Source organism: Megalobrama amblycephala, linkage group LG20, assembly GCF_018812025.1.
Source record: "Megalobrama amblycephala isolate DHTTF-2021 linkage group LG20, ASM1881202v1, whole genome shotgun sequence".
NCBI lineage: Eukaryota > Metazoa > Chordata > Actinopteri > Cypriniformes > Xenocyprididae > Megalobrama > Megalobrama amblycephala.
The window spans coordinates 20,033,514-20,058,649 of record NC_063063.1 but is presented as its reverse complement, the minus strand read 5'-3'; the positions used below and the strand labels follow the sequence as shown (position 1 = coordinate 20,058,649).

Genomic DNA, 25,136 nt, shown 5'->3' with positions numbered 1-25,136 from the left:
TCATTGACATATGCAGTCTGTTCTGGTTGAATTAGAACCTAAGGTCCCAAACACTAACCCACCGCACTCAAACATCTAATATCCCTTTAATTATCATCAGCCCCATGTTAAATTATTGTTTTGTTACTGTTAACTAAAATTAAACTATTACAAATTAATTGAAATGAAGCTGAAATAAAATAAAAGATAAACATTAGATGTAAAACTTAAAAGAATATATGAAATGTTCCCTTAAGTTTTAGTCGATGTACTAAAATTACTAAAACTATAACTGAAATGAAACTAAATTATAACAAAATTACTAAATTAACTGAAAATATAATATTTATAAATACTATAATAGTATATAAATTATACTAAAATAACATGAAGGTCATCTGCTCTGGAAGTGCGTCTCACCTTATTCATTGTAACACAGTGAATTATGAGTTGCTCCAACACTTTGATGTACCAACAGATGTGTAATGTTTCCTGTGAGTGCACCTACAAAACCCAGGGCCCACGTTTGCATGCTGACTATAATGAGAACTAAATTATGGCAGGGCTTATTAGTGCACGCCGGTCTTCTGTGTCTGTACGAGTGCTGTTTTAACTCACATCGCCCTGTCTTTCTGTCTCAGGTGACTGGAGTGAGTGTTTCCCCTGGGAAGGACCAGCTGGTCGTCTTCCACACCAAAGACAACCGGGACCTAATCGTGTGCCTGCAAGGCATGGTGCCAGCGGGGGACAGCCGCATCGGAGAGCTGGTGGGGACCCTGCTCAGCCACTTCAAAAGGTGACACCAGTAGGGGGCGCTCCTGAGAGCGATTTGGGAGAGGACTCTGGGGACGGGGCCAGGGCACATAAGGCTAAGAATGCCAATCGTAATAATTCACCCACTCTGTTGTATGTGGTGCCAGTTCAGGGCGTTTAAGGACAGAGCAGCCAGCTTAGCCCTGTCGGATTGGTACCTCCTATGGCTTTTTATGAAGCGGGAGGAAAAATTGTGTCTTTTAGATTTGAGAGTTACTTTAAGCTTTCTAGAAGCTGCCAAATGATTGCACAAGAGCCGTGCATGGTGCAGAAAGGAGATAGATGTTCTGCTTGATGTTTGCTAAATTATGCCCTGGTGTGTCATACTGTGATGGCTAAAGGGTTACACGTCCTGAAATCGACGGGCGGTAGACACTATAACAGCCCTTTTGATGTTTTTTTTTTATATGGCTTATGAATCAGAAAAAAATGAGATTGACTCAAAAGGTTATTTGGGGTATGTAGAGTGTGTGTGTCTGTCTATGTACTGAGATTAGAGGGAAGCCAAGAGATATGAGTAAGATGAAGGTAGTCTGAATTAATGTTTCCATTTTACGTATCTGTGTGTTTTTGTCAAATGAGCCTGACAGGGCAGATTATGATTTAAAAGAAAACACTCCATAATACAAGTCACTCACTATGGAAGCTTCTTTCTGCCACGGAATAACACAATTTAAAAGATAATTGTGACTTTTTATCTCACAAATGCAAGATATAAACATGCAATTGTGAGAAATGGTCAGAATTGTATAAACACGCAGTTCTGATTTTTTTTTTTTTTTTCTCACAATTCTGACTTTTTTCCTTGCGATTCTGACTTTTTTCTTGCAATTGCGAGTTTATATCTTGCAATTTTGACTTCTTTTCTCAGAATTGCGAGTTAATATCTCACAATTCTGACTATAACTCAAAATTGCATAAAGTCAGAATTGCAAAATATAAATTTAATTCTGAGAAAATTCAGAATTGCGAGTTTATATCTCACAATTTTGACTTTATAACATGCAATTGCAAGTTTATATCATGCAATTCTGAGAAAAAAGTCAGAACTGTGAGATGTAAACTCTCAATTTTCGAGGAAAAAAAAGTCAGAATTGTGAGAGAAAAAGTCGCAATTACCTTTTTTATTTTTTATTCAGTGGCGGAAACAAGCTTCCATAACTCAGTGTCCCTAGATATACAGTGCCCTGAAACAACCTTTAAAAACATGCACAGTAACAGACCTAGGCTTTGTCCAGAATGTATACACGTTAATCGGACTACAATTGGCCTCAGGCTTGCTCTGAAATACAGAGGTAAAGCTCAACATGTAATTTTGATGCACATTGTATCATGTATACTTGGGCAGATAGATGAAGACTGTTGCTTGACTACAAAAACAACTGCGCTAAGTGATATCGACTTTTCTTACAAAGATGCTTCACTGCTTTTTCTGTAAATAAAGCCCCTGTGTCCCCCAAGCAGGGTGTTTTTTAGAAAACACCTTGCTAACGTTTCGGTGCTAATGACCTGCAGCCGTAAGCTCTCTCCGAATCCATCCATCAGCATGATCCATTCGCTGAACAAAAGGCCAGGCTCTGAGGCTGCTGTGTTCTGCTGCTTTCCTCTCCCCGTAGATGTGTACTTAACCTTTATCTCTCCTCTGCTGTCCTGCACAACAGCCTGAGCACTAGCCACTGCAGAGAGGGCTGTTCCTTCCTCTCTCAGTTCACTTCCTATTGCCATTTCAACTGTGACATCCAGGAAAGAGCTTGTATAGCAGCTTTTGAGAGTTAGTAACACAAAAATAGTAGTCTGTTTAAATTATTTTCAATTATACCGAACCTCATCACATTATGCATGATGTGGACGTTAAGTGAGTTTGGATCTCTGGGCACGTTTCGGTGAGGTTTGACACTGAGCTGGTTTGACTTTTCTGCCAGAGTGGCTTTACGGGAAAACTGCAGACATAACCGTTTCTTCTGTGCTATTAATAGATCGGAAGAGCATCCCATTTATTGAAAATTAGTCTGACTGGCAAAGCCTATGCCATATGCGAGTATAATCGTAACCCTCTTATCTGCAGTAAGAATGTTGTCAACAAAGTCTCTGATAACTCAATCGAGTTCTATGTAAAAAGAGGATTATTTCTCTAAGTGCCCATTTTCTCTCTCCACATTTTTATTTTTCTCTGAAACTTGCTTTGTGTTTATCCTCACCATCATTGCAGCATCTCTTGCCCGATTACAAAACATCTATTTTCTATTTAGGTAGCACTGAACCTCAAGTAAACCACACAGGTGACTCACTGTATCATTCGTTTCACTGTTGAGTTTTATGTTAGCATATTGCTAAGCTAACAATGCAGTACTTCAAAGGGTTAGTTCACCCAAAAATGAAAATTCTGTCATTAATTACTCAGCCTTATGTTATTTCCAAACCCATAAGACCTTCGTTCATCTTCTGAACACAAATTAAGATATTTTAGATGATATCCGAGAGGTATATAAACCACACTCAGTATTGGCCAATGCTGTTCATGGGCATGGCTAATACCGAATATCCACTGAAATTGCAAATTATGCTGCCTACCTTTTTGGAGCAAACTTTGCATTGGGTTCCTACTTACTGTGTGATGCCTAAAATGAATGGTAAACCCCCAAATTTAAATTCTGTCATCATTTATTCACCCTTATGCCATTCCAAATTCGTAAACTCTCAAATGACGTTCTTCTTTCTTACATTGAAGTATTCTGTTGCTAAACGATTTGTTTGACAATTGAAATTGAAATTACTAGTTGTTTTAGTTTTTTTAAATTCAGCTATTTTTTTAATTTGTTTCCCAGTTAGTAATTTTAGTGCTTCAGCTTAAAATTATTTCAGTGCCAAGCCAACATTTTTTAAATTTTCCTTTTATTGAAGAATCAATTTTTTTCTTCTTCTTTATAACTACCACTTTAAAATGCTGCCTGTGGAGGCTCAATATTTCTCTTATCCTACCCTACTTTCTCTCTCTTTTCCAGAGATGAGATGTAGGAGATTAAATATTTAAGGTTGTGTGACTGCAGCTCTATTTTTAACCGGGCTCTTCATCATTGGCATGCACAGCACACAGGAAGCACTGCACCTCTTTCTCTCTACAGAGGGAATGCCTCCACGCTCCAGCCATCACACCTGCCTTTAAGCATTATTCAAAGAGTTTCAAACCACAGCCCGGCAGATACACACCCACACACTCTCTGGTCGACATGCGCACACTCTCGCACACATCTGTCTGCATCACTGTAGCTGTCACTCATCCTGTCACAGTTATCAAGGAACGCTTCACTCATGCACTAAATAGAACGTGTGAAGACCTGGATCAGGATTAGTTAGACTATTTCGAGTCTAGAGGTTCTGTTGACTACCTTGTTGCAGCAAGAAAAGTCCTCAGTCTCCATTATTAGCCTGTGTAACTCTTTCAAAAGAGGGAATTCCACTGAGAGATGCCAAATCCAGTGTGTTTGTGTAATCTGTTTAAATTGGGCTCGAAACAAAGGTGTTGGTGTCAGCTCAGCTAGTGTCTCATCTGAATGAGGACCCTTGTCTCTATTGATCACTGTAGCTTGAACTAAAAGGCCCTGTGAAATTAAATGAAGGAATTCTCTACAGGAATTCATTAAGTCTGTCTCCTTTTAACACTTCTCTGAGGGAATGAATGGTGCCTTTTGGACTCAAATCCTGTTTCAAAGCTCCTGGGAGAGTAACCAGGAGTTTTGGATGTCTGAGTGAGTGTCGTTTCTGAACCTCTGACATCATTATAGTGTTAAGGATTAGGGGTCAAAGACTTGTGCTTCAGGCAGTAGGAAAGCAAGTGGGGGGGCTTTGCATTTCCTGTCACTGTAATTATATATTTATGTGCATATAAAAGGTCACATGGTCATTGAAATGCTCTCAGACAATAATCAGAAGTTACTGATATGAAATCATCCTTCAGGTTCAGCGTTCTTTTAGCTTCTGGGCTTCGCTTTATTGCTTTTAATTTGTTCTCTCTTTGTTTGCTTTCTCAACTCAGCAAAATCACATGCCATTACTCTTTATTGATCCCAGTTTGTTCTTTGATCACTTTCTGCGTGCTTATTACCCAGAGTGCCTCAGAATGACCTGCATGACCTCGCTAACAAAACTGGGCTGGATTCCATTCTTCACTTCTCTGTAACTCTGTTAATTTGCAGTACAGCAAAAAGACTTTGAATATGTGTGTTTGTGTGAAGGGGAAGGAATTTAGAGCAATCTTCATAGCAGTAGTCCTTGGGTTGATACCTGATTGCAAGGCATGACGGGACTGGGATAATGGTGCTTCCTCACTACCCCAGTTTGATTTCTTGTTAAACTGATTAAACTAGGCTGTATGTAATATCCTGTAGTGTAGTAAGATCCATTTGTAGAATGTTTTTCATTGACAGAGATGTTGATTTAAGCCACATTGAACAATCAGAGCACATGGTTTTGTCCTTCCAGTGCACTTTTGAGAAGGAAGCAGATCAGTTAATTAAATTGGAGTTGACATGCTTCATGTGTGACAAAGACTGACAAGGTCTTGTTTCACATTACTAATTGTAAAGACAATGTGCTGTCCTTAAACACTAAGCTCAATTTGACGATTATAATAGCAGTACATCTGATCACTTTATTTTATTAAATAGAAAAAAAATAAATAGTTTTAAGTAATAAAAATAAAAATAATAAATGTATAAATAAATAATGAAACTTAGTTTTGCTTTAATCTAGTTTGTGTTTCCATAACTTTTAAACTTAAAGGATTAGTTCACTTCTGAATGAAAATTCCCTGATAATTTACTCACGCCCATGTCATCCAAGATGTTCATGTCTTTCTTTCTTCAGTTGAAAAGTAATTAAGATTTTTGAGGAAAACATTCCAGGATTTTTTATAGTGGACTTCAGTAGGGTTCACCTGGTTGTAGGTCCAAATTGCAGTTTCAGTGCAGCTTCAGAGGGCTCTATGCGATCCCAGGCAAGGATCGCTCGCGATTTTCGCCGACGTTTAACGCCTCGTGACTAAACAATGGGCGCCAATGTGAGTGTGCACACCGACGCAAAAAACGCGAGACGTAAAAGCGTCATTTTTAAAAAAACGCCTTGAGTTCGTTTTTTTGGTTTGACGCGCAAAATGAGTCTCAATATAGTTGAGTGTCTGTTTCATAAATATGTTTATTTACACTACCGTTCACTTGCACTACTGTCATTGTGACTTATTTGCACTACCGTTTCTGACTATATATATATATATATATATATATATATATATATATATATATATATATATATATATATATATACAGTACAGTCCAAAAGTTTGGAACCACTAAGATTTTTAATGTTTTTAAAAGAAGTTTCGTCTGCTCACCAAGGCTACATTTATTTAATTAAAAATACAGTAAAAACAGTAATATTGTGAAATATTATTACAATTTAAAATAACTGTTTTCTATTTGAATATATTTCACAAAGTAATTTATTCCTGTGATGGCAAAGCTGAATTTTCAGCATCGTTACTCCAGTCTTCAGTGTCACATGATCCTTCAGAAATCATTCTAATATGCTGATCTGCTGCTCAAGAAACATTTAATGTGTACAATTGTACAAAATATTTGTGTACAATATTTTTTTTCAGGATTATTTGATGAATAGAAAGTTCAAAAGAACAGTGTTTATCTGAAGTCTAATCTTTTGTAACATTATAAATGTCTTTACTGCCACTTTTGATTGATTTAATGCATCCTTGCTGAATAAAAGTATTCATTTCTTTAATTTCTTTTCAAAAAAATAAAAATAAAAATTCTTACTGACCCCAAACTTTTGAACGGTAGTGTATAATGCTACAGAAGCTTTGTATTACAGATAAATGCTGTTCTTTTGAACTTTCTATTTATCAAGGAATCCTGAAAAAAAAAAAGTACACAACTGTTTTCAACATTGAAAATAATCATAAATGTTTATTGAGCAGCAAATCAGCATATTAGAATGATTTCTGAAGGATCATGTGACACTGAAGACTGGAGTAACGATGCTGAAAATTCAGCTTTGCATCACAGGAATAAATTACTTTGTCAAATATATTTAAATAGTACACAGTTATTTTAAATTGTAATAATATTTCACAATATTACTGTTTTTTACTGTATTTTTAATTAAATAAATGTAGCCTTGGTGAGCAGACGAAACTTCTTTTAAAAACATTAAAAATCTTAGTGGTTCCAAACTTTTGGACTGTACTGTGTGTATATATATATATATATATATATATATATATATATATATATATATATATATATATATATATATATATATATATATATCAGAGGTCGCGTTAACCGAAAATTTTCCGTCATTGACGGAATTTTTTTTATCAATGACGGAAAAATCTGAAGGCCGTCCGTCACGGTGACAGATTACACTGAGGGTGATCTACTGTAAATTGTAACTGTAATTCACACCCCTGTCCAGTTGGTGGCGAGTGCGCTCCAATGTAGCAGCAGAGCACTGGATCCAGAACAAAAAAAAACTGGCACGAATCTTTTGCTATGCGTTTGATACTGATAACGCACAGGCGAGTACCCAGAAGCTACAACTCTCTATCACGCCACATTAAAGAGCGCCAAAACGGTATTTATTGCTTGAATTTCTTAATGAAATGGACAGAATTTGAAATCTGAGACTTTTGTTCCATATCAAAAGCAACACAAAGCGTTAAGCCTATTGCGATTTATTGGATGGGAGGCGCACAATGCACTGTTTAATCATCAACTGAAAACAGCATAGCCAACCAAGAGATCGACTATGGTTTACGAATCGATATTGGTCTCATGAATGCGCAAAACAGCAAGAAGACATTTTAATTGTTTATTAATAAAGTAATGTTTTCTGAATCAGTGTCGGCTGCAAAGATGAAGTTGATATTGACTCTCATCATCTATGGATGCGCTAGAGAGAGAATGCACTTCATTCGGTTTAGTCTACATAATCAGAGTAGCCTATTTCTTTTCGTTTTGAATTAATTCGTTTTCGTTAAAGTAGGTATTTAAAGCTTTCTGTAGATATATTTCTCATGTATGTGAGGCAAGCAGCCGCTGAGTTTCGGTTCATTTAGCCTGTAAGACGCGCTCCAGTTCACCCGCCAGTGATCGCGCCCGCGCCTCCATGCATGTCATGATTATATTGTCTGTTATATTTGTTTCTTATTTATTACATCCAGGCAATTGGTTAATGAAACATTGATTAACATTAAGATACAATTTTTACAAAACGAAATTCACTTTAAAGAAAGGCTTTCTACAAAATAAAACTTAATGAAGTGTTTAAAATCATGTCTGACCCTCTCCATATCTCCGGATATACTGCGCATCTCATGATGCATCATGCTGTTAACTTTTCATAATCAAATAGATGAATTTAAAATATAACATAGGACTATTTAAACATAAATATGAAACTATGTTTTCTTTAATGGCTACCAACACGTAGCCTATACAACAGTCACGTTACAGAGAAATTTCGCGTGTGAATTACCCGTCATATTAATTTTCATATTTTAATTATAATAACACATTTAATTGCTTTTATTTTTGTTCAAATGTTATAATAACACATTTAATTGCTTTTATTTGTGAACAAAAATAAAAGCAATTAAATGTGTTATTATAATTAAAATATGAAATTAAAATGACGGGTAGTAATAGATTATGACGGAATTTTTACGACCCTGTCCGTCAAAATGACGGACAATGTTAAAGTCTAACGCAACCTCTGATATATATATATATATATATATATATATATATATATATATATATATATATATATATATATATATATATATGCCATTTTATATTTTTTTTATCTTCTTTAACTTTATTAATATCATATGTTTATTTGCACTACCATTAAGCACAAGTGCCACATACTGTCAGGGAGTGAATTTGCACTTTCACTCGGCGCATCGCCGGTGAAAATCGCTTGGGTGTGAACACAAAAAACGTCTCGAAAAATGCTGACGATAAACGCATGCGATATTCGTCCCGGTGTGTACAGGCCTTAAGGGTCTTGCCTAACAAAACGATCTGTCATTTAAAAAAAAAAATAAATTATATAATTTTTAACCACAAATGCTTGTCTTGCACTGCGATGTGCCACGCATTACGTTGAAAGGTCACGTATGACGTACCACAAAAGGGCGAAAAACTTCATCTAATTTTCTCCTCCAACTACAAAATCGTCTGATATCTTTGTTTTACCTTTTTTTTTTTTTTTTGTAAAGGGCGTTTGGCTTAATCTTTGCATGTTTGCTTTGTAGACACTGGATCTGTACTTCCGCCTTCGTCACGCATGACCTTTTTAATGTGATTATGTCATGCGTGCGGATCGCAGAGCTACTGCAAGATGAGCATTTGTGTTTAAAAAGTATATACTTTTTTTTTTTTTTTTTTAGAAAATGTTGAATCTTTTGCTAGATAAGACCCTTATTCCTTGTCTGGGATCATGTAGAGTCCTTTGAAGCTGCACTGAAACTGCAATTTGGACCTTCCACCCAGTGAACCCCACGGAAGTCCATTATATGGAGAAAAATCCTGGAATGTTTTCCTCAAAAAAAAATTCTTTTGAACTGAGGAAAGAAAGACAAACATCTTGGATGACATGGGGGTGAGTAAATTATCAGGAAATTTTCATTCAGAAGTGAACTAATCCTTTAAATTAAATTTCAGTTTTAGCCATTTGGTTTGAGTTAAACATGATTTGTTCCTACACTACTGTTACTGAGGTCAGTATTTAGCAAGGACACATTAGATTAATCTAAAATGAGAGTAAAAACTAAATAAATAATTCAAATAAATGTTGTTCTTTTGAACTTTCTATTCATCACAGAATCTTACTTTTTAAATGTATCACAGTTTCCACAAAATTATTAAGCAGCACAACTATTTTCAACATTGAAAATAATGAGAAATATTTTTGAGTGCCAAATCCGCATATTAGAATAATTTCTGAAGGATCATGTGACACTGAAGACTGGAGTAATGATGCTGAAGATTCAGCTTTGCCTATAAATTACAATTTAAAATAAATTAAAAATAGATCATAAATAAATAAATTGTAATATTTCACAATATTGCTGTTTTTAGCCAGCATAAGATACTTCATCCAAAAACATCTTACTGACCCTAAACCTCTGAACGGTAGTGATACATTACAGTGTGGCTAATCATTTTCTTCCAAATAAATTGCAATAATCTCCATAAACCTATAATGCTGCCTTCACGTGCTCACAGAATTATCGTAAATACGAGTTTCCTATGTATAAAATTGCACATAAACACATTTATGTTGTCAGTGTAAAAACACAAAATATAACATGAATAAGAGTATCTCTGTCCAGGCCGTAATTTGTGCTGCAGCACATTTCGTTCTTTATAAATCGATCATGACTTTGAGAGAAGAGTTTCAGAGCAGAGGCATAAGTGAATTTCTTCCATTGATGGGATCAGATTTCTAATTCCAAAGACACTTGCTGGCTTAAGTGTGTGTTCTAGCATCAGTGTAATGAGAAGCGGGCATGATACAGCAAGAAAGCTACTCTGTGCCTAATGTGCTGTATTATAAATGCACACAATAATGCAATGTTTTTTTCAGGCCTCATTAGTCTGTTTGCCAGCGACTTTGTGTTGAGGTGCTGGCTGTAACCATTGTGTCCTTCAGCAAGGTCAATCATCATGCTGAAAGCTCTTTCAGGCTCCAGATTGTCCAGTTTGCACCCCTCTTGTCCCTCCAGTGCTTCATTTTTGCTTTTCCTTCTTCTGTTTTGTCCTCCATTATTTATCTGAGCCTCCACTAGCTCTGTTTCTCATTCTGTCTCTCTTTCTTTTTTCCTCTGTATTTCTCACCTCACCTCACTCTTGGTGCTGCAGATGCAGTTCCCATAGCAACTAGACTATCCATGTCTGTCTGATATTTAGTCCATTAGTTGGCCTGCCGGTTTAGAATACTAATGAGTAAAAGAGAGAGAGAGGGAGCAATGCTTCTCTAAATAGCTCCATTTGCCTATCCTTCCAAGGTAAAGGCTGCTATGAATTGCCTGTTGCAGTGATTATACTGGAATTTGTATGTAAATGAGTCGCTTACAGTAGGCTGCAGAGGGAAATCTCATTTCACCCCATCCAAGCAAAAAAAAAAAAAAAAAAAAAAAAATGGGAATTTGCAATCTCCAATGTACATACATACACACTTCAGTGGTAAAGTCTCCTCTGCATTTGTTTTTTAGTCAACAGTTTGAAGTTTTAAGGCAGGTGGAACCTTTTATGCTACACTATTGACTCAAAATAGACCTCTATATTTTTTTATAGTGTATTTACACTACCATTCAAAAGTTTGGAGTCAATACAGATTTTTATGTTTTAAAAGAAGTCTGCATTTATTTGATCAAAATACAGTAAAAACAGTAACACTCTGTAATATAATTACAATTTAAAATAGCTGTTAACCATTTTATTATATTTTAAAATGTAATTTATTCCTGTCATGTTAGAGCTGAATTTTCAGCACCATTTCTCCAGTTTTCAGTGTCACATGACCCTACAGAAATCATTCTAATATGCTGATTTGGACATTTCTTATTATTATCAATGTTGAAAATAGTTGTGCTGCTTAATATTTTTGTGAAAACCATGACACTTTTTTCAGGATTCCTTGATGAACAGAAATTTCATAAGAACTGCATTTATTAGAAATGTTTTGTAAAATAAATGTGTCTTTACTATAAATTTACATTATAAATGTGTCACTTTTGATCAATTTAATGCAGCCTTGCTGAACAAAAGTATATATATTAAATATTACACCTTTTTGAATGATATAGTGTATAATAATATACTATGTGTACAATATTACAGTAACCAGAACATGTTGTGTATCTTTAATTTATTATTACTATTTTTTGTCTATTATCATTACGGTAAAGTTGAAGCAACCGCTATTGCTCTCCTGTGTCCCATCCAGCACTTCACCATCCATTCCAGTAGGTGGTGCAACTACAACTCCAGACATAAAAAATTGAACACTAAACACTGTCAGGCACAACATATCAATCAATCACAACAATTAATTAACACACATGCTGTATTACCAGCTCCATAAATGGACACAGCACTCAAAAACACAATGAGGAAACTTCACCACTATGGACAGTGCTTCAGAATAAATCTGTTTTTTAGAGTACACATTCAATATGACATTCATCTACTTTATCATAAGAATATTTTGTCTTTGGAGAAAATTCAAACACATCAAGTACGTACAGTAAACTGCTGTTTCTCTGTCAGATTAGCTTTGTGCTATCTAATGAGCTGGATGTGTTTGTGTGTTTAGTCATCCTGAACTGAACTGATGGAGAGAAAGGCTTAGCTGACGAACAGGTTGGGGGGTTTAAATGGATGTTGGAGTGTTGGTGGATGGATATGATATTGTGCTAGTGTGCGTTTGAATTGGAGTGGATGAATCTGACCTACTTTCTCCTGTGCTAGCTCTGCATTGCTGCGTCTCGTTCTCTCTCACACCGCTCCACCCCCACTGCCCTTGTGTCTTACATTCTTTCACTCTCTGTGTTCCAACCAGCCAGAGATGTGATTATGGGAGGATGCTTAGTTGGCTCATGTACAACCCCCTCCTCTCCCTTCTTTTCGTCTGTGTGATTCTCACCTGCTCTGCATCTAATGTCTCCACAGCCATTTTACCTCACCTCCTGTTCCTCTCATTTCATCTCCACTCACTAACTGAACATAACCAAATGCTTATACATTAACATTTGTGTTGCTATCTTTACACCACTACCATAATTACAGTTTCTGTCTTTGTAATTGCTGCTACTATTATTGTTACTATTACTAATACAATTACACGTTATTTCTAAAGCTGCTATTATGACTATTTTGCTTCTATTACTGCTACAATATTACTCATTATTACAGTTATTAGTGTTATTTTTTTGGCTTTTGGCCTTTTGTATAGTATTATATTGTACGTTATAGTGTAGTATAGTCCATCCTTTTAAAAATTACACTTATTTAAGTTATATGAATTTCTGTTTATTTTAATTCTACTTGATTTAAATCAGTTGAATTAAATTAGAATTTTCCTTCTTGTTTGCTACCTTAATTAAAATGCAGGAATTAAACTGAATTTAAAAGCACACACAGTTTTGGACAATACTTATTGAAGGACTCGTTCCTTTTTTTTAATGTGCTGTTTTAATGTAATGAAGGTTTTCTGTTACATTTAGCCATACTAGTCATTTCAGATGATGCTAGAAGGAGAGAGCATTTGATTGGATGAAAATCTGTGTAGTGCAGGATGTGTCATCAATACTTCAGTCGAGTTTTCCAGAGAATAAAGACTTAATTTAAGTATGTATCTGATGATTAATGTGTATATTTGCTAGTTAATTTTGTAATGTGTTTCTTATTTTAGAAAGAAATTAATACTTTTATTCAGCAAGGATACATTAAATTGATCAAAAGTAACAGTTAAGACATTAATAATATTACGAATGTTTTTTCTTTCAACTTGAACTTTAAATTGATCATAAAATCCTGAAAAATGTATGTTTCCACAAAAAAAAAAAAAAAATTAAACAACACAGCTAATAATAGCTAATAAATGTTTCTTGTTTTCACCAAATATTAGAATGATTTCTGAAGGATCATGTAACACTGCTGAAAATTTCACAAGAATAAATAACATTTTAAAATGTATTTTTTTTTTTTTTACTATTTTTTAAATTAAATTAAATGCAGCCTTGGTGAGCATAAGCACTTCAAAAACATTTAACATATCTTACTGACTCCAAACTAGTCAAAGAAACAGCCTTTTTAGTCAATGAGCAAAACAGTCCATCTCTCTTCTGTCCAGTCAACCTCTTTCTGTCAGTCATTTTGCTGATATCAAGCTTGATTTTGGAGAAATGGTGTGGAGTTAGCAAAACATCCAAAATCACTCAAAGCACCTTCATCCTCAGTCAGCCTCTCATTTCCTCTCAGTCTATCCTCTTTTCCTTCACATCTCTATCATCTTATTAACCTAACTCTTTCACTTGTCACCTACACTGACCCTCTTGCAGTGATCCTCTGCTGAGGCTTTACTCTGTGCTTTGATGTTTAGACACTGATGAATGACAGTAAGGAGCTTGGGTAAATAGACATTATCTGGACGTTTGGTAAGTCATGCTTAGATCCAGCAACAGCCTCTTGCTGCAAATGAAGTGCAACCCACCATGCTCTGGGAAATCTGCATTAACACTATTGATTTCTTGCTATTAGGCCTTTATATCATGATATCAGCATGTCGATTTTTAAAAAGTGTCTCCCATTACCAGTCAGGATTATTTGAGTGACCAGAAATGGACCCAGACTGTTTTAGTGTATTGTCCCACCCAAAAATGTCATTTTGATTGTGCAGCTCCCATGGGGATTCTTTCAGGAAGTGACATTGTCTCCTCAGTAGCCAGCAGGGCTCATAACAATGGGTGGCGTATGTATAAAGTGTGCTGATTTTCATGGGGCATCTGTCCTATTGTATTGTGACTATTGAGGAACAGATTGTCTACTTTGAATCAGTTAATAATTTTCTTCAACCTTCCCAGAGATGGGGAGAGAAGTCTGGAAGATGTTCAGATTATTAGGTCCATACTGCACCCTACACACCTGCTGTTCATCAGATTCAGTTCTATTGATTCTAAACCTTCAGCACAGGTAATTTCCATCCCACTTTGGTCTCTGTGAACTCTCAACAGGAAGTGTATCTGCACTCTATCAGCAAACTTATCACCTAAATATTACTGATGCACATCAGCACCTGCTGCCTGATAATTTCACTTCCTGATAACTGGAACACAGGGGTCTGTCTTTAGTCAATGAGCAGATCTGCAGGTGTCTGTTAAGCTTGAAATCTTGCAGATATTCCATAGGAAGTATGTACAACTTCCTGATTTGATCTGATTAGAATCATGTTGATTAATATTAGAGTCATGTTTATTAACTCTTTGATGTATATTAAGAGCCGTTTTAACCAGAGTTTTTTTGAATCCAAAACTTCATGATTGATTTGACCCTTGACCCTTATATATGTCTGGTTTCCTTGTCATTATTATATATTTAAAGGTGCCCTAGAACTTCTTTTTAAAAGATGTAATATAAGTCTAAGGTGTCCCCTGAATGTGTCTGTGAAGTTTCAGCTCAAAATACCCCATAGATTTTTTTAAATAAATTTTTTTAACTGCCTATTTTGGGGCATCATTAACTATGCGCCGATTCAAGCTGCGGCCCCTTTAATTCTCGTGCTCCCCCTCCCCCGGAGCTCGCGCTTGCCTTGAACAGCATAAACACAGTTCACACAGCTAATATAACCCTCAAAATGGATCTTTACAAGATGTTCATCATGCATACTGCTTGCATACATCGGATCATAGTATGGTATTTATTTGGATGTTTACATTTGATTCTGAATGAGTTTGAGGCTATGCTGCGTGGCTAAAGCTAACATTACACACTGTTGGAGAGATTTATAAAGAATGAAGTTGTGTTTATGCATTATACAGACTGCAAGTGTTTAAAAACGAAAATAGCGACGGCTCTTGTCTCCGTGAATACAGTAAGAAACGATGGTAACTTTAACCACATTTAACAGTACATGCTAACAAAACATTTTGAAAGACAATTCACAAATATCACTAAAAATATCATGATATCATGGATCATGTCCGTTATTATCGCTCCATCTGCCATTTTTCGCTATTGTTCTTGCTTGCTTACCTAGTCTGATGATTCAGCTGTGCACATCCAGACGTTCTGCCCTTGTCTAATGGCTTGATCATGGGCTGGCATATGCAAATATTGGGGGCGTACACCCCAACTATTACGTAACAGTCGGTGTTATGTTGAGATTCGCCTGTTCTTCGCAGGTCTTTTAAACAAATGAGATTTATATAAGGAGGAGGAAACAATGGAGTTTGAAACTCAGTGTATGTCTTTTCCATGTACTGAACTCTTGTTATTCAACTATGCCAAGATAAATTCAATATTTAATTCTAGGGCACCTTTAAATATAATAATATATGCATTATACATATATTTTTTTAATTACTTTTACCATTTTTAACTAAAAACGTAAAACTTTTTGTGCGTTTTAGCCGTTCACTTACACGACAACAGCGTTTTAAGGGCCTAAAAATTTTGAAAACGGGATTCAAAGTGCAAATTTTTAAGAATTATACTCTTATTGTCTCCATGTAAACAACAAAAAAAAGAATTTTTGAAAAAGGTGACGTCATGTGAATGCATATTACGTGTTTAGTCTATAGGCACGTAGTGTTTCTTTACAAAGTGACATCGCCAACTACTGGCCTGGCATGAACAATACAGCGTTTGAAGTATTTTCCGAGGATCCTTGTGAACGGGGATCATTTTGACAATGTTGTCGTCTGTATGCAATAACGCAAAGGAAAAACTTTTCCATTTTTAGTACATCGTTGTCGTGTAAACATACCCTTAGATGTTACCACATAAGGCACATTTTTTAGGTTACCTGACACAACATTTTAACTGTTGTCCCTGTAGGTCTGGCCTCTCTGTCGTCCATTGTTTTCTCCCTGTCCTATACTTCAGCTCTCTCATTTTCACTTACTTGCTCATCCCTCTATCTCTTTTCCCCTCCTCACTCTCGTTTCCCTCTTTCGCATTCATGCCTGCTGTTCTTTGAGAAGAGCCCCAGCTTTGATCAATATTTCTTCTTGCTAAGCCTTTTCTCCCCGTTCTTCTAAATGACCTACTTTGTAATCTCCTCCTTAACAGCTCTCTTTAAAATTGTGAAAAAGAGCAAAGGCAATGAAGCCCTGCCACTAATCTGATACATATTAGAAGCTAAAGCTCCTGCTTGTGTTTGATAAATAGTAGTTTTAGAGGGCGGGCTTTACAGCACAGACAGATTTGAGGAATCTGAATAATTATATTTCCTACAGTAATCTATCTACTCAGCTTATTCATCATCGGTGCTGGTGCTTCAATGAACATCATGTTCCTTTTGGTAGATTTCACACATTGAAAATCAACTAAATGCCAATGAAAATCAAATGTAGCAAAGCTTAATTGTTCATTAATGAATCAATGAGGTATAATTTGACCGGATTTATTCCGTAGTTTTTATTTAGGGATCATGGTGAAAAATTACTTCCACCATCACAACATGTGCTCTCTATTCTAATCCCTAGGACAAGGTTTAATAATAGCAACCTCAAAAAGGTGCTTCCAGCCTGAGAAAGTGTGTGTGTGAATGACAGAGAGAGAGCAAGGGTGAGAGACACGTGAAGTATGTGATAGCACCATGTGAGGAAAGGCAGTGCAGTCTGATTACTGGGGTGGGGTGGTATGAAGTGAAGGATGCTGGGATGCTGCCTCTCTTCTCTCAAGTGCACAGCAAGCATAATACTTTTTAGTTTTTTTTTTTTTTTGAGGATGTAAAGACGGATTAGCCCAAGGGCATATCTGCTATTTTGGTAGGTGGGGCGTCACTATGTTGCAGACACACATTCATTCTTCTCTCCTCCCATTTTCCCTCTCTCCTCGACCCACTAAATCTACAGTACTAGAGCCAAAATTGCTTTTGCAGATAAATACAGATGCAGAATAGTGAACATAAGACACTGTTTAAGAGCTTTCTGAACCTCAGTTGCATCTGCTGGTGTGGCAGTAGGAGAGAAAGTGTCAGTTAGGGCTCATTTAATAATTCATTGATGGTCATTTTAATATAAAGTGGTCCCAAAGTATTTGGAGACACTATGTCATACTTTCCCAATGTAAAACTAATATAAATAAATAATTTGAAAAATAAAATGTATTTTAAAAAAAATGTAAAATAAAATAAAATATATATATGTATATATATGTGTGTGTGTGTATATATATATATATATATATATATATATATATATATATATATATATATATATATATATATGTATGTATGTATGTATGTATATATATATATATATATATATATATATATATATATATATATATATATATATATATATGTGTGTGTTAAAATTACTGAATTTTAAATTTCAGGGGTTACTTTACTTCAAGAAAATATTTTGTCAAAGGGGTTTGGATGACCAAATATATCTGCAAACACATGATGACACATGGCATATGTGCATGTTTACACGCATACATAGCATAGTTTAATAATATATTAATTTATATAAAATGTATACATAAAATTTCTTTAAAATGATGTACTGTAAATATCATTTTACAACAAGTACAACAAACTTATTTTTTGGTGAAATGTTTTCTTGCAAAGCATGCTTGGGAAATCGTTTTTTAAAATAAATGCTACTTGGTTTGATATAGTGTGTGATTTTAGTGTCAAAAATACTTGTTGGTGTCATTTTGTGTCTGTAGAAACCAGAAACTGTCAGAAACTGTCTTTCATGCTTTGGGACTGAAAATTTCCCCCAACTGAAAAATCACAGAATAATGTGTGAATGAGAAGAGCTATATATACAGACACAGTCATGATGCTGTCTGCCAATAGACAACTGGACTTGAGTGGTACTTAGCAGTTACCTCTGCATCTCCTGAGTGCTCAATTCCCCTCCCCCTTTACCTTCCCTTAACACTCCTTCTATTCTGGGTAGCAGAGCAGGCCTCAAAGGTGGTGAGTCAGTTGGCGTGAAGGGCACAGGCACAGGGGAGAGGAGGGCTGGAAAGAATTGATTTTCCAGTGGGCCATGCAGAGCTGTCTGCTCGACCAGCACTGTGTGAGAGATTCTGGCTCACAGAGAGACGCACAGTATGGGGAAATCTACAGTTTTCATGCCGTTTCCTGCTGCTACAATCAAAACTCCACTACACCTCAAGCAATTCATCGACTGACCTTTCTTTCTTGCCTCAACAGGAAGCTGAAGGAATTGTATACTTTATACCATGTACACTGAGTAAAAACAGAGTTTATAAACCCTTGAAAATGATTGTGAATGATAGGAGAGATTGATGCTGGTTTAGACAGTCTGTTGGCTGACTGGAGCAGCCAACAGAAATAATGGGGTTCATTGGGTTGCCATAGAAACGTCTGGTGGAGCATCCTGCTGGTACAGTAACTTATGGAGAGTTTATCATCTGCATGATTTCTTACATAAGCTGCCTGGTAAAGGTCACTCCTCTGAATCAGACTTCTAATTTAGAAGATGATTGAGTTGTTGTGGTTCTACTATAATAAACACAAAGATAAAACCTTCAGTAATGTTTACAACTGAGTTTGAGGAGGTTATTGTTAAAGAATTCTTCATGTGAGTTTATTTAAGGAATATTCTGGGTTCAGTATATGTTAAGATCAATGCTTGACAGAATCTGTGAATTTATTTAGACTCTTCTCTCATTTTTTTTTTTTAAAACAAACCGTTAAACACCTACACTAAAAAAGTAAATGGGGCCAGTTTTAGAGGATTTAAATGCAGAAATTTATAATTTTTATATAGTAAAAGCATTTACTGTACTAGGGCTGGGCGATATGTCGCATGCGATTGTCACGCGCATTTCATCAGTAAAGCCGATTCCCTGATTACCGCTAAATCGCCATCACCTGCTTTCAAATGGAGCGGCATTTAATAGACAGAGCCGTAGATCACTGATAAGCCACGCAATATCGCGTTCATTATCGAAGGCGATTCATCTGCGATATGAGCGCGATATTGCGTGGCTTTTCAGTGATCTACGGCTCTGTCTATTAAATGCCGCTCCATTTGAAAGCAGGTGATGGCGATTTAGCGGTAATCAGGGACCCGGCTTTACTGACGAAATGCGCGTGACAATCGCATGCGATATATATCGCCCAGCCCTATACTGTACACTAATTCTTATGTTAAAGGAGACATAACATAAAAATTTGACTTTTTCCGCGTTTAAGTTGCATAATCGGGTCCACGGTGCGTCTAGCCACCCAGAAAATGTCAAAAAGGACAACCCAGTAACTTCGTTTTGGTAAGCCTTTCTCTGCAAGCATGTGAAAAAAAGAGCCATTCAGATTTCGCTCCCCTAGTGTCATAGGAATGGGAAGTTACTGTAATATTACCACCCCTTAACCTGCATGTTTCTACCCACGGCTCCGCCATTTTGTTTTCGCAAGCAGCAACGGTGTCGGTGTACCAGTTTCCACTTCTTTAGAGAAGAGGAAGAGTTATAGTAGAGTGTTGTTGCCATGCCATCATTTTACGCCGGACTGCTTCACAAACGAGAGTCAGTTCAACGCTGGATTTGCACAAAAGATTAACATGATGGCACATGCTAGTCAATGAGTTGAATCAACTCCACAGCAACTACATAAATTTATCCACTAACCATTCAGAAACGTCTAGTTGCAGTCTAAAAGTTGTAAGTTCTTTCTGAGTCTCTCCATCAGTGTCCAACTCTGGTTTAAACAATATAAGGCTGAACACCATTACTGACAATCGTCATTTTGGCTGTGTGACATTCTCCAGCTTTGTTGTTGTTGAGCAACCGAAGCGCGAGCTGTTAAAGCTCCCCACAGACCATTTTCTCTTTTGGAAAGGGGGGGGGGGGGCACAGCAGTTAATTTGCATTTAAAGGGACCAGTGTTGGGCACGTTACTTTCAAAAAGTAATTAGTTATAGTTACTAGTTACTTCTCACAAATAGTAACGGAGTTAGTAACTGAGTTACATCATTATAAAAGTAACTAATTACCAAGGAAAGTAACTATTACGTTACTTTAAAAAAATTTGTCAAATAACTTGGATGCCCCTAATATTAAATATAAGTCTAAGAATAAAATTATTCTTGATCCGACTCGTGACTCATGATCCGCTCTTGCTTATGAAATTTCTCTGTACTGTACAATGTTGGTAGCCATTAAAGAAAATGTAGGTTCATATGTATGTTTAAATAGTCCTATGTTATGTTTTAAATTAATTTACTTGATTATGAAAAGTGAACAGCATGAGTAAGATGCATCATAAGATGTGCAATATATCGGGAGACATGGAGTGGGTCAGACATGATTTTGACCACTTCATTAAGTTTTGTTTTGTAGAAAGCCTTTCTTTAAAGTGAATTTCGTTTTGTAAAAATTGTATCTTCATTTTAATCAATGTTTCATCAACCAATTGCCTGGATTTAATAAATAAGAAGCAAATATAGCATACAATATAATCATGGCGCAATCGCGATCGCGGGCGCAATCATTGGCGCGTGAACTGGAGCGCGTCTTACAGCCTGCTACATGAACCGAAACTCAGCGTATAGGCTGCTTGGCTCACAGACATGAGAAAAATATCTATAGAAAGCTTGAAATATCTAAAAACGAAAAGAAATAGGCTACTCATGTAGCCTAAACCGAATGAAATGTGCATTCTCTCTCTAGGCGCGGCTATGCGGAGATGATGAGAGTCAGCAATGTCAACTTCATCTTCGCAGCTGACACTGATTCAGAAAACATTACTTTATTAATAAACCATTAAAATGTCTCCTTGCTGTGTTTTATCACATTCATAATTATTACTTTTGCCGGTTCTTTATGGCAAGCTTTATGCATGCGCTTGAGTCCACTGTATTACGTAAACGCTCGTTATTATGGTTTATTCTCTCCAGTATTTAAGAAATTAAATTAATATAAATGTGATTAGTCAACTAATTGCTTAAATGAATAACTAGTTGAGTAGAAGAAACTTATTTTACATATTTTCGATCTAGGATGTCAGGGTTCTGGTTTGAGCTCGCGCTCAGCTCGCATGCTCACAGACACACACACAGAGCATAGTTCATTATTATCAGTTTAAAATTATACTTGTGTATGACTAACCGCAGCACACACCAGAGAAAAAACTTTGCAGGTCCTATGGCTGAGAGAGAGCCTACTCGGATGAAAACCGCTTCAGTGAGCTCAATTATAGTAACGCTGCATTTTTTTTTTTTTTTGCCAGTAAAGGTAACGGCGTTGTAACGGGAGAAAAAGTCATTCATTTGATTACTCGTTACTGAAAAAAGTAACGGCGTTAGTAACGCATCACTGAAAGGGACACACACAAAAACGCTGTGTTTTTGCTCACACCCAAATAGGGGCAAATTTGACAAGCTGTAATAAATTACCTGTGGGGTATTTTGAGCGGAAACTTCACAGACACATTCTGGCAACACCAGAGACTTACATTACGTCTTGTGAAAAGGGGCATAATAGGTCCCCTTTAAAACTTGTGTATCCATAATTTGATCCATAATTGTTCTTGTCATTTTTCTGGTCATTTTAAGGCTGATATTGGATATAACTTTACATATATACACACACACACACACACACACACACACACACACACACACACACACAAACTATTGTTTCTTCTACAATAATGTTAACACACATATTGTTTGTGTTGTGTGGCTTTACTTGCATTTAAAGAAAACGATACGAGTGGAAATTCATGTTGTTTTCGATTTGTACTACTGAACCTGGAATATTCAATTTCATGTTCAAAATGGCTGTACAATATCGAAATACAGCTTTCCGTTAGGATGTGAGGACATATATATATATATATATATATATATATATAAATGTAGCTAATAGGTTTCCTGAGTGTAATGAGGCTTTTAGTGGTTGTATCTATTGACTTCACAGTCTGCACAGTGTGTGTGATACAGTTGAACTTTTTCTTTTCCATTCACCCCTCTCTAAAAACTCAGCCACTCTCTCTCAGCCAATTACTCTTGTGCTTCATTGATCCCCTCAGTGAGACAGTCTGGCGTAAAATGCCCATCCACCCAGAAACAGCCAACCAGATGCGACAAGTACACAGAGCTCTGTGGACCAAAACAAAAACAAGAACATATGGAATATTTCAATGACTCTCTCTCTCTCTCTCTCTCTCTCTCTCTCTCTCTCTGTTTCTAGTGAGAAGAGGAAGCTACAGGTGAACATTGTCAGCCCCATTCACTGCAGTATGAATGGGAGGAAGTGCACCATCATCGTGGAAACCAAGATCAACCAATCACAGCCAGACTTCACCAAGAGCCGATCGGGATACATTCTCTCAGTGCCAGGCAACTAGAGGACCGGGGATCCAAAAAAGGCCCCTTTAACCGGACATTGACAGCAGGGTATCTATTTTTTGCTAGTCAAATCTTTTGAGTTGAACCTCAGAAATGAAGCCATACCAAATTTGCCTGAAGACAGGCAAGGAAGAATATAAGTTTGTCCCTAAATTCCAAACTTCAGTTTAGATTATTTACAAGATGACATGGAAGTAGTGAGATAGACCCTCAAAGAAGATTTACCAGACCCGGCTCTGTTTATTTATTAAACATTACAACCAAAATGATGGGTAATCATAAATGTAATATTTATGAGGAACAGGATACGAAGGGTTTTAAAAACATCTAACTTGTGTTTTGAGGTCTTTCCTTAAAAGGGAATATGTTGGTTTTTGATCATCGCTTCATGCGGGATGAAGAATAGCTCTGCTTGTGTCCCGACGTATTGCACAGATCATAAGCAGTCCTGCGGTTGCTGCTGAATTTGATCGGATGTTCTTGAGCGGGATGTGTTGATCATATCCTTAAACTCATTAACTGCTCTGAGAGGAGCGTTAAACTCTCTCGTAATTTAAACCATTCTCTTTTTCTGCATATAGCTGGTCATTTATAGCACATTGTATATTTGATATAGCTTATATAATGTACTGTATATGCACTATATATATAATGTAGGTAGGAGGAGAACTGTCATTTATTCACATATTTCACATATCTTGGAGTAGAATCAGACGGGGCGGCACAGAGAAGGAAGTGATGGTGACAATGTTATTTTCAATTGCCATTTTTTAAATAATAGACCCTGCCGCCAATAGTGGTCCCTTTAGTCTGGCTTATAGCAAAAAAAAAGTTATTTCAACCATTTCTGTACTGATAAAGCCATTTTGCTTCAAATGTTTACAAAGCCATTTTACATGAGCCAAAAATGCATTTGTCACCAAAAACACAAGATAATAGTTGTTCAATTAGGGTCCATTTTTACTTTTCCAGTTATATCTAGTCATATTTCAATATATTGTCAACATCGCTTGAAAAACACAGCAAACAGCTGTGTTGATATTACGAACTTGCACATTTGTGTATAAATGTGTTCAAATGAGAGAGAAAGAGAGCAGTATTGATTCATAGAACAAAATCAACAGAGTTCTGAGTAGAAACTCCCAAGATGTCTGACCCAGTTTGAAGCTTTCGCAACTGATAAAGAAAGTGCCAAACTGAAAACTGACTTCTGTTCTTTATTTCTAAGCGTTTGCATAAATCTGTTTTCCATAATTGTTTCATTGTTTTGTTCATGGCTAGTTGCTAGAGATCTTTTTATCAGTTAATTAGGATCGTGTCTCATGGCCAAAAATATCACTAAGCTCACATCAGTAGTGTCAGTGATGTTCCACTGTGTGTGATTAAAATGGGGGAAGTGGATTCGCTAGTGAGCCACTACTACTGATGAGCAAGTGATCGGCCGGGCTACATGTGAATGCCGATCACGTAATCTCCATTTTGCTTTACTGCTTATGTTTGCTTCAAACAGTGGCTCTCTTTAAATTGCTTTTGCATAGGAAGGAATATTTATGTCTTGTCCATCTCTCTCTCTCTCTCTCTCTCTCTCAACACTCTCTCATCCTCTTCATCAGTCCCTGTTCTCTCTCTTGACTCTTGAAGTGTGTCAGTAAAAGCATGAAAACAGTACTTTAGGAAGATAAACTCGGACACCTGTTTTTTAGCTCAAAGACATGAACACAATAAATGGACTAACAGCATTTTCTAAAAGATGTGAAGGTCTATTTTTCTTGAATCAAACACTAAACCTGATAGAAACTCTTTTAATTTGAGTTACATGATTGTTCATTTGCATACAATCCAGCCCATTTTGTGGATGGAGCAGTCTGCTTTTTTCTGACATGCAATATATTACCATTTTATAATATATAATCATTTTTTTCCTTCTTGTCGTGATCCCCGGTGATTTCATTTATGTGCCGAATAATTTCAGTTCCCAGATCTTTTGTGTTCTTTGTTGTAATTATACCTGTTCATTTTGGTTAATATTGTAGATTTAGCCTGATCTGATCAAATGATGTGCCTACTTTTATACTTCTCTTATTTAATTAATATATTTTAAAATGTTTTAAAATTTTGAAAGATGTTACACATGCTTGGACCAAATCGAGAAGGGAATCCAGTTTATAGTGTGTTTGTTTAAAAAAGAGCTTTTTCATTTGTA

At 36.2% G+C, this 25,136-nt stretch overlaps 1 protein-coding gene across 1 annotated transcript in view; it reads left to right on the top strand.

Annotated features, from left to right (window-relative positions):
• The window catches only part of myo1d (myosin 1D), a 91,996-nt gene extending 67,326 nt beyond the window's left edge, over positions 1 to 24,670 (top strand). Inside the window, exons 21-22 of the mRNA XM_048169777.1 lie at positions 621 to 775; positions 22,776 to 24,670. Coding sequence (XP_048025734.1) covers positions 621 to 775; positions 22,776 to 22,932 — 312 coding nt within the window. The 3' untranslated portion in view covers positions 22,933 to 24,670. The remainder of the gene's footprint in view (positions 1 to 620; positions 776 to 22,775) is intronic.
• The last annotated feature ends 466 nt before the right edge of the window (positions 24,671 to 25,136 follow it).